The sequence below is a fragment of the Dendrobates tinctorius genome, unplaced genomic scaffold (assembly GCF_039654945.1).
Source record: "Dendrobates tinctorius isolate UK_male_01 unplaced genomic scaffold, ASM3965494v1 ptg000103l, whole genome shotgun sequence".
Lineage (NCBI taxonomy): Eukaryota > Metazoa > Chordata > Amphibia > Anura > Dendrobatidae > Dendrobates > Dendrobates tinctorius.
In genome coordinates, this window is record NW_027361771.1 from 37,697,987 (window position 1) to 37,719,336 (window position 21,350).

Below are 21,350 nucleotides of genomic sequence, written 5' to 3' on the forward strand. Positions count from 1 at the left end.
ATGCCGGTGGTTGTGTCTTTGGGTTAGCCAACTACGGTGGCCTGCAAGGTGAAGTGTCAGTGTAAAACTGACAGGTCTAATATGCAGCAGCACAGATGTATTGTAGGGTATTAGATCAGTGATCAGGTTCCATATAGAGACTAAGTAAAAAGGAAAAGGATGCGAAAAAAATTGAAATATACAATAAAAAAAATAAAGGAAAAATATTTCACCACTAAAAATGCTGTTTTATTTAAAAATTAACATAAATAAAAAAGTACATTTTTGGTATCTCTGCATCTGGGATGATATAAGCTATAAATCTGTACCACAACCCCAGGGCTGGACTGGCCATCTGGCAATTCTGGCAAATGCCAGAAGGGCCTGTCTGGCCGTGGGCTGCCTTGTCTGCTGCGATTTTAACAAAAGAGGTTTTCTCAAGACAGCCATACTGTTAACAGTTGTGACAGAGCACAAAGTCACTGACTCTGTAACTTACCCCAAGAGGGCAAAGGTATCATTAGAAATATTGGTCTTGTAGTAAATCTTGCTTTCCTCCATCCAGGGTAATATTAGTAATACATCCCATCTGGTGCTTGGAGACGGGGACAACATGGGTCTGTGTAATTGCAAATGCCAGGGATGAATTTCAGTCCCAGTCCGTATCTGCACAACCCTAATGATGAATGTAGCTTTTCTGTATTTTGACACATAAAAAGTGATCAAAAAGTTACCTAATAAAATGTGCGGCCCTTTTACCCATCCAAGTTTGAGACCCTTTATCTAGTCAGTCTGGTCATGTGAAAAAAACACTAAGCCAAACATGCTTTAAAAAAGTTTATTTCTGAAAAGCAGAAGACTTGATGGCATACCATGCTCATTATTTCTTGGGGATTATAGGACGTCTCTTACGACCCTCAGTTTTCAGGTATTCAATGATATTTGGTCTTTTCAGCAGCCGTTCAACATAGCCTGACAGAAGTGGGTACGCAGACAGACATGTCGGGGCAATGTCAAGATTGCATTGTAGAGTATCCAGAAGATTGTAGTCAGCATATGAGATCTGTCGTAAAAATGTAAGATATAATATGGAAAATGTACACGTTTATTTTGCCATATGCTTATACTTACCTTATCTCCCACAAGAAATTTTGATCCATTGGAATTTTTGGAAAGGATTCTTTCAAAATAACCCAGCTGAGTTGCCAGATCTGCCAGAAATTTTTCTTTGTTTGGCTCCTAGAAGACATAACAGGAGGTTTTTAGACATCTATGTGTAGTACTGTAAGTCAGGAAGCTCTCATACACATTAGTCAGTTGTCTGCTCTTGCCGAATTGAGTTTAATGTGAATGGCAGCCTTTAATTTGTCTATTGGTATCATTAGACACATTTTATTTCCGTACACACGCCACATTAACCAATATCAAATTAAAATTCCTACCTTCCCTTGTTCTGTGGGGCACATGCTACTGTCTGTGACAAATAGCCGGCAGATGTTCTCTCCTGTCTCCCCAATGAAAATAGATGAACGTTTAGGCAAGCCAAATGTGTATGGCGAAGCCAGGAGACAAAGCTGTCAGTCAAACAAGCTAATGGCCAGAACCTATCCAAGCCTAACTCTCCCTATCAGCAGGTATTAGGTAAAAGAAGGAAACAAGTTACATGTTAACAAACCCGATCCTTTGTCCCCCCCAAAAGATAAGATCGTGACATACGGTAAGTATCAGGCAGTTTCTCATGTCCTGTTCCCTATTGAAAAAACCTCTATACAAGCGTTTAGCCTTAGGGTACCGTTACACCTAGCGATGCACCAGCGATCCCGACTAACGATATGACGCGGTCAGGATCGCTCGTACATCGCTAGGTGGTCGCTAGTGAGCTGCCACACAGGCAGATCTCACCAGCGACATCGCTGGGGACGGGGATCGCTACTTACCTGTCAGACGAGGCGATCCTGACGTCCTCCCGCCCGGCTCCACGCGTCGCTCGTTGGCGCCACAGGAAGCCCAGCAGGAAGTGGCCGATGAGGAATGGTCCAGCAGCTTCTCGCGCGATCAGCGATAACCAGCGGGGGAGCGGGTCGGAGGTAAGTATCACATGCAGCGATATCGCTAGCAATATTGCTGCAACGTCACAAAATCGGTGATATCGCAGTGTGTAACGGGGGCTTTAGTCATCATGGGTATCCTTAATTAGTAGCTCTCCACTGTAGCTCATACATGGGGTCTCAAGTGAGAACCCAGTCAAAAAAGTACATATGCACTAGAGGACATTTTGGAATTGGTTGTCATTGTGATTTGGCCTGTTGTAACCACAGTTCAAGTTACTGTGCATCCACTGACTTTCCACCTCGATCATCATCAGAGATTCTGAAATCAGTATACTGTACAGTATGTATTGATTGGATTATCATAGATAAAAGCTTGTAAATAATAGATATAGGCACTGTCTGCATTCCTCCATATAGTGATAGTGTTGGCAATAATTCTGGTGCTATTTACCTCTGTATTAGGACTTTTTTTTTAAAATGAATCTGTGACAACAAACCTTCATGGGACTCGGTATGCAACTGGAGATGTCATGATATGTTATGGGTTATTAGCTAGCTCGGTAATACGCTTGTGTATCTGGGCTTAGATGATTGGTACATTTTGATGTACATACTTTTTCCAAAAAGAGAAACATGTAGTATTTCATTCTCAAATCTTCCACCCCATCATTTATCATTTCGATGATTGCTATTTCCTTTTCATTGCTGCCACTGATGCCTGTAAGACACAATACACAGGATTACATGGTACATTTTGAAGAATACATTAGCCTTATTAGTGTGAAAACACCCTTACCTTCTATGCTCATCCATTTTATTATTTGGACAGAAAGAATAATGTAATTTGGCATCAAATATGCCAGAACCCAAATGAACCCCATTAAAGCCCCTGTTACACACTGCGATATCGCTAGCAATATCGCTGTAAAGTCACCGATTTTGTGACGTTGCTAGCGATATCGCTGCATGTGATACTTACCTCCGACCGGCTCCCCCGCTGAAGCCCCTGGACCGTTTCTCGTCGGCCACTTCCTGCGGCGCTTCCTGTGGCGCCGACGTGCGACGCGTGGAGCCGGGCGGGAGGACGCAGGATCGCCTCGTCTGACAGGTAAGTAGCGACCCCCAACCACCGCTATGTCGCTGGTGAGATCTGCCTGTGTGGCAGCTCACTAGTGACCACTTAGCGATGTACCAGAGATCCTGACCGCGTCATATCACTAGTCGGGATCGCTGGTGCATCGCTAGGTGTAACGGTACCCTAAAGCAAGTGGGGTTAAGGGGGATAGATCCCCGGCAATCACCACATTATCCCCTATCTTACTGATTGGGGATAACTTTAATTTTTTGTGGAATAATCCTATAATCCATTCAGCCTAAATGGTGTGTCAGCATCTGTAAGATTATCGACTGCAAGAATGTCTCTGGATAGTGCATACTAGATGAACTGCTGGGAGTTTTACAAGGGAAAAAATTGTATGCAGCAGTTTATTGATCTTGAGACTGTTTAGGATTCTGAGGAGGGCACATTGTAGGTGGAGTGGACAAGCGCTAAGGGTGGAAGTGAGAGCTGTGGGGTGCGTACAGGCAAGCTGGAGTACACTGAATCTTGGGAAAGGCGGTTCATGCTCAGAAACCCTCCAATGTGGCTGAATTACAACAATTCTACAAAGATAACTGGGCCACAATTCCTCCAGAACATTGTAAAAGACTAATTGCCAGTTATCACAAACACTTTGCTGCAGTTGTTGCTGCTAAGGGTGACCCAACCAGTTATTAGGTTTAGGGGGCAATCACTTTTTCACACAGGGCCTGGTAGGTTTGGATTTCTTTTTCCCTTAATAATAGAGACCTTCATTTAAAAACTATTTTGTGATTACTTGTGTTATCTTTGTCTAAAATTTAAATTTGTTTGGTGATCTGAATCATATAAGTGTGAAAAACATGCAAAAGATTAGGAAATCAGGAAAGGAGGCAAAGAGTGAAAGCTGACAGGAAGTTCAGAATATAAATAACCACTGACAACAAGAATATTTGAAGGAGGGCTACAAGAGGAAAATATAGGTAAAACGGGGCTTTGGGAACTAATTGCAATATTTGCATTTGACTGGCAAAACAGGTGCAAAAACAATTGTTTTTGACACTGTAAGATAGACAGTCGCCATTGAATGTATGAATTTTGGGGCACTTTCTATTAGATTTAATTAAAAAAAAATAACAATTTCCCTGTTCACAGAAAAGATTGCCACAAAATGTGGATTCTTAGTTCAGTTGCTTGTGACAAGCAAGCAAGCACAGCTGTCTCTGACTGATACTAAATTGAGATTTTTTTATTGTGCTGTCTCACTTATGCTTTTTAGTGCATTTACAATGAAGAAATACAAATTAGTAATTTTAAATCAAATGCAAGAGGAAAAATGCCAGCTACACTACATCACTGATCAATCACAATAAGGGTACCGTTACACCTAGCAACTCACCAGCGATCCCGACCAGCGATATGACGCGGTGAGGATCGCTGGTGAATCGCTAGGTGGTCGCTAGTGAGCTGCCACTCAGGCAGATCTCACCAGCGACATCGCTGGGGACGGGGATCGCTACTTACCTGTCAGACGAGGCGATCCTGCGTCCTCCCGCCCGGCTCCACACGTCGCTCATCGTCACAGCAGGAAGCGCCGCAGGAAGTGACCGACGAGGAATGGTCCAGCAGCTTCTCGCGCGATCAGCGATAATCAGCGGGGGAGCCGGTCGGAGGTAAGTATCACATGCAGCGATATCACTAGCAATATCGCTGTAACGTCACAAAATCGGTGACTTTACAGCGATATTGCTAGCGATATTGCAGTGTGTAACGGGGGCTTTACTCATTGCTGTTGCTAGCACCTCTCTCAACCCTATCAATTGACTCTCTATTATCAGACTATTACACTCATCTTTGTTAGTGTTGCAGTTGTACAATACATTGCTTTGTGGAGTATTTGTCCAATATTATAAGCCTTTCTCTTCCTATCTCTATTGCTGAGCTGTGAGTTCTAATGTGGTATCACTATCCTAATTTATCCTAAAATGACTGCTGAGTTCTTTGTCTCACCTTTCATACAGCACATGATAATGCCTAAAAATGAGCTGTGATATACCATGTAATATGATAGCTGCCAAGCATTATTAGTAAATGTATGCTGTCATTAGTGTTGAGCATTGCAAATATCGGGTATCGCCCGATATTCGCTGTATCGGAATTCCGATACCGAATACCGATATTTTTACAATATCGGATACCGGAATCGGAAGTTCCCATAATGCAATGAGCCAGTGTTGTGGCTGTGATTGGCTGCTGAAATGATGTCATCATGATGCGCGGTCTGTGCGCATCATGATGCGCGGTCTGTGCGGCCTGCCGGGGGTCTGTGCGGGCCTGCTGGGGGTCTGTGCGGACCTGCCGGGGGTTGTGTGTGTGTGCAGGCATCGTCCGATGGGACTACAAATCACATCGGGCTATGCCTGCTACAATGACAGTGATTGACACTTTAGCCAATAATGGGACAGTAGTAGTCCCATCATCCGGCTAATGTGTTGAATGTAAAAAAAAAAATAAAAAACATACATACTACATATATATTATATTCATAAAACATACATACATACTACATATATACTACATTCATACAACATACATACATACTACATTCATACAACATACATACATACATACTACATACATACTACATTCATACAACATACATACATACTACATACAATACATTCATACAATACACACATATAGACACACAGTACATATAACATAGAGTACATACTCACCATCACTTGTCACTTTGATCCCCGAAGCCAGTGTCATCTCACTGTAAAAAATATTAAAATAACAAACAAGCAATATACTCCCTGATCCACAGAAATCCACGAGTGTCCCACGATCTCCTGCAGTGCATCACTGAGAGGTTACTATAGTTCACTGGTCTCAATGGCAAAGGCTGCGTGGGAACTTTCTCACACAGCAATGCCAAAAGTAAGACGAGGGACTATTTTTTTTACAGTGGCGGAGGAATACAGTGCGGAAGGATACCTACCTCCCATCATTGTATTCCTAGGACCCCTAGAGAGTGGTGGCATCAGCTGATGCTGCTGTTCTCCACGGGAGATTGTCGTGGGACACTCATGGATTTCTGCGGATCAGGGAGTATATCGGTTGTTTGTTATTTTAATATTTTTTAAAAGATGACACTGGCTTCGGGGATCAAAGTGACAAGTGATGGTGAGTATGTACTCTATGTTATATGTACTGTATGTCTATATGTATGTATTGTATGAATGTATTGTATGTAGTATGTATGTAGTATGTCTGTAGCATGTTTTATGTATGTTGTATGTAGTATGTACTATGTATGTATGTTGTATGTCTGTAGCATGTTGTATGTATGTTGTATGTATGTAGTATGTACTATGTATGTACTATGTATGTATGTTGCATGAATGTAGTATATATGTAGTATGTATGTTGTATGAATGTAGTATATATGTAGTATGTATGTTGTATGAATGTAGTATATATGTAGTATGTATGTATGTTGTATGAATGTAGTATGTATGTTGCATGTATGTTGTATGAATGTTGTATATATGAAGTATGCATGTAGTATGTATGTTGTATGAATGTAGTATATATGAAGTATGTATGTATGTTGTATGAATGTAGTATATATGAAGTATGTATGTAGTATGTATGTTGTATGAATGTAGTATATATGTAGTATGTATGTAGTATGTATGTATGTAGTATATATGAAGTATGTATGTAGTATGTATGTTGCATGAATGTATTATGTATGTAGTATGTATGTTGTATGAATGTAGTATGTAGTATGTATGTATGTTGTATGAATGTAGTATATATGTAGTATGTATGTAGTATGTATGTTGTATGAATGTAGTATATATGAAGTATGTATGTAGTATGTATGTATGTTGTATGAATGTAGTATATATGTAGTATGTATGTAGTATGTATGTATGAATGTAGTATATATGAAGTATGTATGTATGTATTATGTATGTATGTTGTATGAATGTAGCATATATGAAGTATGTATGTAGTATGTATGTATGTTGTATGAATGTAGTATATATGAAGTATGTATGTAGTATGTATGTATGTTGTATGAATGTAGTATATATGTAGTATGTATGTTGTATGAATGTAGTATATATGAAGTATGTATGTAGTATGTATGTTGTATGAATGTAGTATATATGAAGTATGTATGTAGTATGTATGTATGTTGTATGAATGTAGTATGTATATTTTTTTTTTACATTCAACACATTAGCCGGATGATGGGACTACTACTGTCCCATCATTGGCTAATGTGTCAATCACTGTCATTGTAGCAGGCATCGCCCAATGGGACTTGTAGTCCCATCGGATGATGCCTGCACACACACACACAACCCCCGGCAGGCCCGCACAGACCCCCGATAGCCCGCACAGACCCCTGGCAGGCCCGCACAGACCCCCGGCAGGCCCGCACAGACCCCCGGCAGGCCCGCACAGACCCCGACTGCACACACAGACACACACAGTGTCCGCCCACGCACCGCCCACAATCTTCCCCCCTCCCGAACTGGATGTGCAAGTAAAGAAAGGGTTTTTTTTAATTCCGATATTTCTGTCCCATTGACTTGAATGGGGTTTCCGGTATGGGAATCGGCAATACCCGATACTTTTGGGTATTGGTTCGATCCAATCTGATCCGATAGTTCTCAATATCAGAAAGTATCGCTCAACACTAGCTGTCATGCCTGAGGTTACATGAGTCTTCTGTGGTTGATACAATCATCTGCAAGTTCCATTTTTTTTTTGGCAATTTGCCAAAAATAGAATCACCAATTGTGTAATTTCTCCTGGAGCAATGAATTTCAGAAAATTGGACAAGAAGTATTGTCAATCACCTTGTGAAGATTGACATGCTAAACATGCCGAGTTAAGGAGACTTAAAGCCGCAATACTCCTCTGGGAAATATGCAAATTGTCTCTTCAGAGAGAAAGAGGACTAGAACTCTAGTGCAACCTATTGGAAGTAGCAATCCTAAAAGTCAATGTTGACCCTTTAATGAGCCTTGTCACATGACTTATTGGATATCGGTCAGACGCCTCTCACACAGCCAAACCAGATTTCACACTTTGCACTGACGAGGGTCAGTACCCTGAAACACAGTGTCTGCAAATTGAGATTCTGGTTTGGCTTTATCCTAAGTCATATGGCAAGGCTCGTTAAAGGGTCAACATTGACTTTTAGGATTGCTACGTCCAATAGGTGGCACTAGAGTTCTAGTCCTCTTCCTCTCTAAAGAGACAATTTGCAGAAAATTGGACACAAATTTGATTTGCTCATGTCTAGTCAGTTGTTCTGAAGTCTCCTTACATTCCTAGTCTTAAGCACAATTCAATTTTATCTCACAAGAATAGTCCTATAGTCTTTCCCCAGTGTAAAAAAAGATGTGGAATTCTGGATAATGTTAAATGTAATAATGTGAGCCTCACCATATTTACGGGCCAGGTATCGCAGGATGGTGCAACTCTGATACAGAACAAAGTCTCCATCCTGAAAACGAGGAATTTGACCGAAGACCTATAAACCATTCACAGACAAAGACCTGAGATGAGATATGCATCATAAAATAAAATTGCCAACATGTGAAAATATTTTCACCAATTTATTTGAAAAAATGTCCCCACGCAGTTCCAGCATTCCCTAAGTCTTGCTCAGGTGACTGTGAATAGCAGTAAAGTTACTGCTATTCAGTCACTGGGTGTTGACGACAACGCTCATCAACGTCGCTGGTTCGTGCTGCGATCAGTGAGACCCGGCGATGCTGATGGGGGTTGACGTCAGTACCCGGCGACTGTGAATAGCAGTAACTTTACTGCTATTCAGAGTCGCTGGGGACAGATTCGGGGCATGCTGGACTACGTCAGAGCTGCATGGGAATTTTTTTTATTAACAGTGTTCAGATTTTTTCTTGTTTTATTACCAAAATGTACAAACTTCCTGCTGTTTGCTACAAACCAAATTTAAAATGGGGACGTAATCATTTTGATTGCAACTGTGTGTAGTAAGATTGATTCTATTATCTGTGCACAAAACCTATGTATGTGAAGCATGTGACAGAAGTCTCGAAGATTTGCTGCATATTAACACGTTATCCACTACATTCATTGCATACCCTAATGGTTCGTGTTTCCTTACCGCATTTTTCTTCAGATCTCTTATTCCTGCAGCCCAGTCCTGCATCTGCACCTCATCATCCGTCCATGAGGCACCTTGATCTGCTAGCAGCAGTCTTATTGCTTCAGCTCTCCCTTTAAAAATGCAAAAGAGGATTAAGAATTTTTAAAACTATGCCAGCAATGATCTGCCATGTGCAAATTAGATCAATTCACAAAGAAACAAAAAACAATTTTGAGTGAGGGTGTTTCGGAGTGGGTTGAGTTAATTCCTGCCACAATAAGACAAGAGAACAGCAGCTTTAAAAGTTTTCATGGTTTTACCTGTATTTTACTGTTTCTTAGCAACAGTCAGTTATAGGGGACAACTTGTGATTTTGGCAATAACTCTTCCATTTTCTTATATATATATATATATATATATATATATATATATATATACACATACACAGTGGGGAAAATAAGTGTTTGATACCCTGCCGATTTTACAAGTTTTCCCACCTACAAAGAACGGAGAGGTCTGTAATTTTTTATTATAGATGCACTTCAACTGTGAGGGACAGAGTCTAAAAATAAAAACCGGAAAATCACATTGTATTATTTTTAAATAAATTAAATTGCATTTTACTGCATGAAATAAGTATTTGATCACCTACCAACCAGCAAGAATTCTGGCTCTTGCAGACCTGTTAGTTTTAGTTTTTTTTTTTTTTTAAGAAGCCCTCTTACTCCGCTCTCATTACCTGTAATTTCACCTGTTTGAACTCATTACCTGTATAAAAGACACCTATCCACACACACAATCAATCGCATTCCTACCTCTCCACCATGGCCAAGACCAAAGACCTGGAGAAGATCTGTATCAAGGAATGGGCTAAAATCCCTGCTGCAGTGCTTGCAAACTTGGTCAAGAAGTACAGGAAACATCTGACCTCTTTAATTTCAAACAAAGTCATTAAGTTCTGTTTTTCTATTGTATCAAATACTTATTTCATGCAATAAAGTGCAAATTAATTATGGAAAAATAATACAATATGCTTTTCTGTTTATGGTTTTTTTAGACTCTGTCTCTCACAGTTGAAGTGTACCTAGTCCCTACGATAAAAATTACAGACCTCTCCATTCTATGTTGGCGGGAAAAATTGCAAAATCCCCACTGTATATATAATTAAAAGCAAAAATGCAACTTGCAAAACAAAGAACCACATGCTATGTGTATAAATTAAATGCAATAAGACATGAAATCTGCACTAGTGGATCAGTTTTAGATTAGTTCAAGAGCCTTCTTGCACACAAGTTAACTGTTGAGATTTACCTCTTATTGGAAAGTAAGTTAATGTAAATCCAGACACTGCAAGAAAGACATAAGGGTTAAAACAGATAAAATATTTGACATGTATAATATGCAAAAACTGCCTGGTAAGTATGTGATCCACTAATAATTGCATTTTTTTAACAAAATAAACTATTGTTAAAAAAACTATTTGCTGCATGTGATCTACTGTACATGGTGCTAAGGGCAAAATGTATTGCAAGAGAGCATCATATAGCAATATTAAACATATAAACTATCTAGAAAGAGTTACTAAACAGAGAAATACTGGAGAGCGGAGCTTACTTGCTTGGGTAGGAGGCGATGAGCTGCGTCTGAGCAGAATGCAGCCTACACCCTGCTCCAATATTGATGTATAGCAGATAAGATATCTGCTGAGTCATTAGTGATGTAACATAGAGCGCAGAATACAAAGGGCAGAAAGTGCTTGGCACGGCAGAGCGATGGCGGGGCGGCCAAGATTTTTATATGTATAGTGAATTCCTTGATCTTTTGAGGCCATACACTGTGTGCAGAATTAGTAGGCAAGTTACTATTTTGACCATATCATCATTTTTATGCTGATTTTCCAATTCTAAGCTGTTTAAACTTGAATACTTATTAGATGAAACAGATCAGGTGTACTTGTATAATGAGGGAGGATATGGCCTAAGGATACAACACTCTTTATCAAGGTATGTTTCTCTTGAACAAAATTGGTCAAATAAGAGATGTAACTTTTTAGACTCACGGAGAGATGTAGCACACTTGTAATTGTGAAGATATTGGGGTGAGATGGTAAGGCTGCCAGGGTTCTAATCGTGGCAACCGGCTGGTCTTTTCCCACACCCTGGCACCCTACAGATGAAATACAAAGTCTCTTCTGTACACTGCGTGCAGAATTATTAGGCAAGTTGTATTTGAGAGGATTCTTTTTATTATTGAACAACAACTAGGTTCTCAATCAACCCAAAAGACTCATAAATATCAAAGCTTAATATTTTTGGAAGTTGGAGTTGTTTTTTTTAGATTTGACTATCTTAGGAGGATATCTGTTTTTTCAGGTAACTATTACTGTGCAGAATTATTAGGCAACTTAATAAAAACCAAATATATACCCATCTCACTTGTTTATTTTCATCAGGTAAACCAATATAACACAAAATTTAGAAATTTCTGACATTCAAAAACAAAACAAAAAAAAAATCAGTGACCAATATAGCCACCTTTCTTTATGATGACACTCAAAAGCCTTCCATCCATAGATTCTGTCAGTTGCTTGATCTGTTTACGATCAACATTGCGTGCAGAAGCCACCACAGCCTCCCTGACACTGTTCCCAGAGGTGTACTGTTTTCCCTCCTTGTAGATCTCACATTTTATGAGGGACCAAAGGTTCTCTATGGGGTTCAGATCAGGTGAACAAGGGGGCCATGTCATTATATTTTCTTCTTTTAGACCTTTACTGGCCAGCCACGCTGTGGAGTATTTGGATGCATGTGATGGAGAATTGTCCTGCATGAAAATCATGTTTTTCTTGAATGATACCGACTTCTTCCTGTACCACTGCTTGAAGAAGATGTCTTCCAGAAACTGGCAGTAGGTCTGGGAGTTGCGCTTCACTCCATCCTCAACCCGAAAAGGTCCCACAAGTTCATCTTTGATGATACCAGCCCATACCAGTACCCCACCACCACCTTGCTGGCGTCTGAGTCAGCGTGGCGCTCTCTGCCCTTTACTGATCCAGCCTCGGGCCCATCCATCTGGCCCATCAAGAGTCACTCTCATTTCATCAGTCCATAAAACCTTAGAAAAATCAGTCTTAAGATATTTCTTGGCCCAGTATTGACGTTTTATCTTATGTTTCTTGTTCAAAGGTGGTCATTTTCAGCCTTCCTTACCTTGGCCATGTCCCTGAGTGTGGCACACCTTGTACTTTTTGATATTCCAGTAACGTTGCAGCTCTGAAATATGGCAAAACTGGTGGCAAATGGCATCTTGGCAGCTTGACGATTGATTTTCCTCAATTCATGGGCAGTTATTTTGAGCTTTTTTTTTTATCAACACGCTTCTTGCGAACCTGTTGGCTATTTGCCATGAAACGATTGATTGTTCGGTGATCACGCTTCAAAAGTTTGGCAATTTCAAGACTGCTGCATCCCTCTGCAAGACATCTCACAATTTTTGACTTTTCATAGTCCGTCAAATCTTTCTTCTGACCCATTTTGCCAAAGGAAAGGAAGTTGCCTAATAATTAAGCACACTTTATATAGTGTGTTGATGTCATTAGACAACACCCCTCCTCATTACAGAGATGCAAATCAACTGATTTTCAAGCCTATACAGCTTGCAGTAGGACAACATGTATAAAAAGGATGATGTGATCAAAATACTCATTTGCCTAATAATTCTGCACACAGTGTAGTGTGTGTGATGCATGCAGCAGAGTTCTCACTTCAATTGCTGGAGTCCCCTCGGTCACTCCAACTTCACAAAACATTTCAGAGTTACAAGTCTTTTCAAACAACACAACTTTACTGGGCAGCAGTACCTTCATCACACAGGCAGCACACGGCAAACACAGAAGCATCTTCATATCTCTCCCTTTCATCCGGACAAGCTCTATCTTCTCCATCAGCTTCCGTGCCCCACCTGTTTCCTTGGACAATCCGTATCCCACCTGTTTCCTTGGTCAATCCATGACCCATCTGTGCCTTTCCTGTCACCAGCTCTTTATCAGCCCCTCGTCCAGCTCCAATGGGAAGAGGTGCCGCGAACACTATCTCAGCTACTCCCACCCCGGATCCTGCCTGGGGATGACTGTCCAGCTGGTGCCACCCTGGTCTTAGACCCCGGATCCTGCCTGGGGATGACTCTGTCCAGCTGGTGCCCTTCGGCACTGTTCTCCAGCCTGGGGCCCCTTACTGCCATCTGCAGACGTATCCCCACGGCATGTTACACTCTGCTTCACTATTGCTCACACGACCTGCCCTTGGGCAGGCTGCCTGGGCTTCTCAGTATAATCAGGAAGTATCCTGATTTTACTTCCCTGCTCTGTGCTGTCCCTCCCATTAACTTAACCCCTGTGCTGCCTATCTCCTCTATTCTATTCTCTATCACTTATGTGCCCCCCTCTATTCTATCCCCACTATTGCTCTGTACTACATTATATCCTATAAACAGTACACATTACATTATAATACATGACATCACAGTGTATGAACATTAATAAACAGTGAGGTGCCGCATGTGAACGAGCAAACAGCGTCCAGAAAAAAGGAGGCACGTGAGGTTCCCCGCCACCTCCTTACAAGATCACAGAACCATTAATAGTTTTGTTGCAAATAGTCAACAGTGTCACAAAAAATATGTTAAGAAAATATGTTAAGGGTGAGTGCACACAGTGCGGATTCAGCTGCAGATTTTTCCGCGCTGATTTGCATGTAAATCCGCAGATAAAGTGACCTGCGGTTTATCTGCGGATTTGCCTGCGGTTTGACACCTGGACAATGGAACTGATGTCAATCCGCTGCGGAATCCGCAGAAAGAATTGACATGGTGTGGATTTAAAACCGGTTTTGAAATCCCATTGATTTGCATTGTACTGTGCAATGCCTGTGGAACTGCTGCGGATCCGCAGGGCCAGATCCGCAGCAGAATCCGCAACGTGTGCACATACCCTAAGAAGAAAAGATGCACATTAAGGGTATGTGCACACGCTGCGGAATCTGCTGCGTTTCAGCAGCGGTTTTGGCCGCTGCGGACCCGCAGCAGTTTTAGCTGCGGTGTACAGTACCATTCAAATGAATGGTACAAAAAAAACGCTGTGTAGACGCTGCGGAAACGCGCGGATTTGCTGCGGTTTTGAAACCGCAGAAAGAATTGACATGTCAATTCTTTCTGCGGAATCCGCAGCGCGTTCCTATCTCCACCATTGTGGAGATGGTGAATCCGCAGGACCAAAACGCAGGCAAAACCGCAGATAATCCGCAGGTCTTTTGACCTGCGGATTATCTGCGGTTTTTGCAAAATCCGTGCGGATTAATCCGCAGCGGATTCCGCAGCGTCTGCACACACCCTAACTGCCAAAGGTTTGAGAAGAATCAATCGTGAAGCAACTATGGCGCCCCTGAGGGTTCAGTCGCCACAGAGGTACTGCACCTCCTCCTGAGGTGTGGTGCCCCACTATCCAGGTAAGGTGGAGACACCTGACTACACTCCAACACCTGCATCCCACACAACATAGTAGTGTAGCAAAGCACCCTTTGGTGGCTCCCTGCTTGGAACACGAAGCATGCTGGGAGGCGGGTGGAGTTTAGTTTGCACTCAAAAGAGCGGGAAGAGTGTAGGATTTAGTCAGTCTGTGAGAGGAGATCCCCGGAGTGGGATGGATGAAAGAAGTGCTGCAGTCGACCTCAGTGATCTGGGTCTGCTGGCACAGGAAAGGAACATTGATAGAAAGCCTGACTGTCATGATCTCAGTGCGGGTTTGACTCGCACACGTGGGGTTAATGTTTGGAACCAGTGCTGATGACTGGCATTTCTGGGGTTAAAGGTTGTGATCCTGATGCAGGCTTACCTGCACACCTGGGACTATGATTGTGGCCTCTCCCTGGTTCTGGGGAGGCTTCTTATAGCTTCAGGACGCTCCCATCCCTGTCAGTTATACTCTTGCCCTTGGCATTGTGTGGTGACCCCTGAGTGTGTTAGTGCTGTGTTCTGGTTGCTTGATTCTCTGTGTATGACTCGGTCTGTTCCCTGGATATCGCTTTGGATTCTGCCTGGTACCTCCTATGTCTGTTTGGTTTTGATCTCCGCTTGGCCCTGATTATCCCCTCTGTCTCATCCCTGGTACTGTACTGTGATCCTGTGTATGACCTTTGGCTTTGTCTGACCTCCCGTCTGTTTGTCCCTCCTGTACTCCATTTGCCCGTACTGTTGTGACCTCCGTTTTGCCTGACTCTGAGTTGTACTGTCATATCTGAAAGCAGGACGCTAAGCCACGCCCCCTTGCAGTCACATGACCATAGGTCCCGAGCAAGCTTGTTCATTGTCAGTGTCCGCAGGTCCTGTGCCTCCTTACTTTCCAGCGCTGACTGGACCCTGACACTATTAGCTTGTAGCACGCCTGGTCACCTCTGCTGCCCTGCTCCCCAGGTAACTCTTAGCACTGCTTCTGTACTCAGGACATGCGCACTGGCTCTATGAGCAAGTGTAGTGCGGTGTCTCTGACATTATAACTGACCATTTCAGTTTTTTTTTTTTCTGAAAAAAAAAAAAAAAAGTGTGTTATCCTCATGGATCCCATACAAGCCTTGTCTGATCAGGTCAAGCACCTGACCCAAATGTTCCATAAGCTCAATGTGGAACAACGCACGATGGCCCAGACCCAGCAACAGTTGGTGGTTACTGTGCAGGGGGCTGTCGATGCAGGGGCTTCTGGTTCTGGGGGTAGGGATGTGTCATTAGCGTCCCCCGAATCTCCGGTCAAATTACCAGACCTTTTCTCAGGGGATAAAAAGGAGTTCAGGTCTTTCAGAGAAGGATGCAAGCTTTTTTTTTCTCTAAGGCCCCGCTCCTCCGGGGATGAGTTCCAGAGGGTGGGGGTCATTATTTCCCTACTTCGGGGGGCTCTGCAAGCATGGGCTTTCTCTCTGTCTTCCTCTGCTCCTGAACGTATGTCAGTTAACGCATTCTTTGAGGCCCTCGGGCACATTTATGATGAACCTGACCGAGTGTGATTGGCAGAGGACATGTTGATGAGTGTCTGTCAGGGGAAACACTCAGCTGAGTGGTTTTGTTCTGAGTTCCGCCGCTGGGCGGCAGAGGTCTCTTGGAGCGACGCCGCACTCCGAGGACTCTTTCGCAGAGGCTTGTCCGAGCGGCTGCAGGATGCCTTGGCGTTACATCCCCCACCTAACTCTCTCGAGGACGCCATGACCCAGGCCGTCTGGATGGACCGCAGGCTGCGGGCCAGAGGGGTGATGCAGGTGGATACTCCATTATTCCCCAGTGGAAAAGAGACTGCCCCTGAGCCCATGGATGTAGGCGCCCTCTCCCTGAAGGATACGGAGAGGAAACGCCGGAAGGACATGCAGTTATGCTTTTACTGCGGTAAAACGGGACATTGGAAAAGGGAGTGCCCGAATTGCCCATCTTCAAACCCGGTCGGCGGGAAATGACTAGGTCTGGGTAGTCAACGGGGAGGCTGCTCAGACCCTCAGGTACCATTTTCCTCGTTTTCTAAAGTAGTACTGCCTGTGGAACTGTTTGTGGATGGTAGTTCTTTTTCCTCTACAGCCTTCGTGGACTGCGGATCATCTATTATTCTTATTGACTCCCAATTGGTCACACACTGCAAGATAGGGACAGTTAGGCTCAAGGTTCCGATCAAGGTGATGGCCATTGACTCATCTCCCCTCACTAAGGAGGGAATTCGCTTTATGTCTGATGTGTTTTCGCTCAGAGTGGGCGCTACTCATGTGGAAAACATAAGTTGTTTTGTGCTGGACAATCTACCTGCAGGGTTGGTGTTGGGCATGCCCTGGTTACAACACCATAACCCAGTTATTAACTGGAAAACGGGGGAGATTGTACAATGGGGGTTTAATGATTTTGAGTTGTATGATAAATCCGCACTGCTGGTTGAACCTGTTAAATCTGTGTCTGTATCATCTGTCGAGCTGGAAGGTATTCCGGAATGCCTGAAGGACTTCGAAGATGTATTCTCCGAAAGCGAGGCCGAGACGTTACCGCCACATAGACCCTTTGACTGCGCTATTGAGCTGGTCCCGGGGGCTAAATTACCCAAAGCCCGTCTGTTTAATTTGTCCGGTCCTGAGCGCTTGGCTATGAAGGAGTACATTACTGAAAGTCTGCGCAAAGGACACATACGTCCTTCAGTCTCACCTGTGGCGGCAGGTTTCTTTTTTGTAAAGAAAAAAGATGGCGGGTTACGTCCCTGTCTCGACTTCCGGGAGCTTAATCAAATTACTGTACGGAATACGTACCCCCTTCCGTTGATTCCCGATTTATGTAACCAACTATCAGGGGCAAAGTGGTTTTCTAAACTGGATCTTCGGGGGGCATATAATTTGATAAGGGTCCGTGAGGGGGATGAATGGAAAACCGCGTTCCTCACGACCGAGGGACTATTTGAAAATTTAGTCATGCCGTTTGGTCTTACCAACGCCCCTGCCATATTTCAGAATTTCATCAACGTGGTATTCTCGGATCTCATTGGTCGTTTTGTCGTTATCTACTTAGATGATATTTTGATATATTCCCCCAACAAGTATTCTCATTTGGAACATGTACGAACTGTGCTCCAAAGGCTGAGAGAAAATCATTTGTATGCCAAATTGGAAAAATGTGTATTCTGTGTACAAGAGTTGTCCTTTTTGGGGTTAATTGTATCCGGTGAGGGTTTTCGCATGGACCCCAAGAAGGTGCAGGCCATTGCGGATTGGGTGCAACCCTGAGATCTTAAGGGTCTTCAGCGCTTCTTGGGGTTCGCCAATTATTACCGCAAATTTATCCGGGGGTTTTCGCAAGTGGTCAAACCTCTCACGGATCTAACATGCAAAGGTGCGGATGTGAGAAATTGGTCCTCGCTCGCAAAAGAGGCCTTTGCGACGCTGAAAAAATGTTTTATGTCTGCTCCTGTGTTAGTGCAGCCAGATCCGTCCAAACCATTCGTCGTGGAAGTGGACGCCTCTGAGGTGGGGGTGGGGGCGGTGTTGTCCCAAGGGCCTGCCACTCTAACCAACCTCAGGCCATGTGCTTTCTTTTCCAAGAAGTTCTCTGCTGCGGAAAGAAATTACGACGTAGGCAATAGAGAGCTTCTTGCGGTCAAACTGGCGTTTGAAGAATGGAGGCACTTTTTGGAGGGGGCCAGTCACCCGGTTACGGTGATCACGGATCACAAAAATTTGTCGTACATTGAATCTGCTAAAAGACTAACGCCCAGACAAGCCCGTTGGTCACTTTTTTTTTCCCGTTTTCAGTTTACGATTACATTTCGTCCAGGGTCTAAGAATGTCAAGGCTGACGCCTTATCACGCAGTTTTCAGCCGGTGTCGCCCCCTGAGCCACCGTCCTCCATTCTTCACCCTGGGGTTGTGATAGCAGAGGTCTCATCTGAATTGGAACGGGAGATTCAGGGGGCCCAGTCGCAGTCCTCGGCGGCCAAGCCAGAGGGGAAGTTGTTTGTCCCAGAGCAACTTCGCCTGAAACTCTTGCAGGAGTTCCATGAATCCAAGCTGAGTGCTCACCCTGGTATTTCAGCCACACGTCTGGCGGTAGCTAGGATCTTTTGGTGGCCAACCCTTGGTTCGGACATAAAAAAATTCATTGCTGGTTGTGGGGTCTGCGCTCGTTCTAAAAGCTCTCATAGCCGGCTGGCAGGGGAGCTGATACCCTTGGCAGTGCCCGAGAGGCCATGGACTCACTTGTCCATGGATTTTGTTACCAATCTCCCTCCATCTAAGGGTAATACAGTGGTATGGGTAGTGGTGGACAGGTTTTCTAAGCAGGCTCATTTCGTACCCCTGTCCGCACTACCGTCAGCTGAGACTTTGTCCAGGTTGTTTGTGCAGCATGTGATCCGGTTGCATGGGGTACCCCTGAATGTGGTGTCTGATCGTGGTGTGCAGTTTGTGGCTAAGTTTTGGTGTGCCTTCTGCAAAAAATTAGGTATGTCTCTGTCCTTTTCATCTGCATACCATCCTGAGAGCAATGGGCAGACGGAGCGCACTAACCAGTCCCTGGAACAGATCCTCAGGTGCCTAACCTCTGCTAGACAGAGTGACTGGTGCGATGCACTGCCGTTGGCTGAATTTGCCTTCAATAGTCGGGTGAGTCAATCCACTGGTAGGTCCCCTTTCTTGATTAACTATGGGTTCAGTCCTCATTTTGGTGAGTTTTCTCGTCTGGATTCGGGGTGCCCCGGGGCTGAGGACTCTGGTCAGCGGTTAAAAGATACATGGGCAGAAGTCCAGCGGCGTATATCCAGGTCTCAAGGCAGGTATAAGTTTTTCGCGGACAGGAAACGAACACCTGGTCCCACGTTTCAGGTTGGAGAGAAAGTTTGGCTCTCCACGCGAAACATTAAGTTAAAGATTCCGTCAGCCAAGTTAGGACCCAAATTCATTGGCCCGTACAAGATTGTGGAAAAAATCAATCCAGTGGCGTATAGACTGTGCCTTCCACCTTCTTTCAAGATCCCTAACGTCTTCCACAAATCTCTACTGAAACCTTTAGAAGCAGTCCGGGGAGACTCAGAGTCTGCTGCTTCTCCTGTTTTGGTCGAGGGGCAGGTGGAGTACGAGGTTGGTCATATCGTAGATTCCAGGTTGGTTCGGCGGTCGGTACAGTACCTGGTTCATTGGAAGGGGTATGGACCGGAGGACAGGTCCTGGGTACTGGCCCGGTTGATGCATGCTGATCGCCTGGTACGGGCTTTCCATGCTAAGTACCCGGGCAAGCCTGGGGGTCCAGAGGCCCCCCGTTGAGAGGGGGGTACTGTCATGATCTCAGTGCGGGTTTGACTCGCACACGTGGGGTTAATGTTTGGAACCAGTGCTGATGACTGGCATTTCTGGGATTAAAGGTTGTGATCCTGATGCAGGCTTACCTGCACACCTGGGGCTATGATTGTGGCCTCTCTCTGGTTCTGGGGAGGCTTCTTATAGCTTCAGGACGCTCCCATCCCTGTCAGTTATACTCTTGCCCTTGGCATTGTGTGGTGACCCCTGAGTGTGTTAGTGCTGTGTTCTGGTTGCTTGATTCTCTGTGTATGACTCGGTCTGTTCCCTGGATATCGCTTTGGATTCTGCCTGGTACCTCCTATGTCTGTTTGGTTTTGATCTCTGCTTGGCCCTGATTATCCGCTCTGTCTCATCCCTGGTACTGTACTGTGATCCTGTGTATGACCTTTGGCTTTGTCTGACCTCCCGACTGTTTGTCCCTCCTGTACTCCGTTTGCCCGTACTGTTGTGACCTCCGTTTTGCCTGACTCTGAGTTGTACTGTCATATCTGAAAGCAGGATGCTAAGCCACGCCCCCTTGCAGTCACATGACCATAGGTCCCGTGCAAGCTTGTTCATTGTCAGTGTCCGCAGGTCCCGTGCCTCCTTACTTTCCAGCGCTGACTGGACCCTGACACTATTAGCTTGTAGCACGCCTGGTCACCTCTGCTGCCCTGCTCCCCAGGTAACTCTTAGCACTGCTTCTGTACTCAGGACACGCGCACTGGCTCTATGAGCAAGTGTAGTGCGGTGTCTCTGACACTGACTCTCCATAAGAAGGAAAGAATTAGTATGGAATGTGAGGAGAATAAGAGGACTAAGGATTAGGGTTAGAGGAGAACCCTTCTCAAGTTCACAGCGCAAGGCCGGGGTCTGGTCCCCGAGGTTGTATGGATACTAATGGTCCTGCAGCAGACACCGGAGGAATAGAAGTTGTCACCACTTTAATCCCACACAAGACTTGGGGGCACAACAGCATTGATAGTGAGCCGGGACTAGGTAGTAAGGAGTCTACAGCTGTCTGCCGTACAAGTAGAGTTCTTAGGAACATCTGACTGGAGGAACTCCAGTGTAACTCAGTACTGTGAGAACTTCACTAAAGGCGCTAAGAGGGAGACGTTCAGAAAAGGCACATATGTTGGCGGAGTGTTGGAAAGGAGTACTTCATCTTGCCTGGAAGTTGGCTGAGCTCCTGACCTGGAGGACACGGCACGGAGGCAGGTACCTGTACCTGCAACAGACTG

The 21,350-nt window shown here is 44.3% G+C and overlaps 1 protein-coding gene across 1 annotated transcript; it reads right to left on the reverse strand.

Moving 5' to 3' along the window:
- Positions 1-803: 803 nt before the first annotated feature.
- Positions 804-11,006, reverse strand: LOC141100043 (glutathione S-transferase P 2-like). Its single transcript, XM_073588221.1, has 7 exons — positions 10,886-11,006; positions 10,583-10,618; positions 9,290-9,402; positions 8,584-8,671; positions 2,645-2,748; positions 1,111-1,218; positions 804-1,042 (listed from the first exon to the last, which is right to left on the reverse strand). Coding segments are annotated over exons 1-7 (633 nt in total). The 5' UTR covers positions 10,887-11,006; the 3' UTR covers positions 804-859.
- Between the last annotated feature and the right edge of the window lie 10,344 nt (positions 11,007-21,350).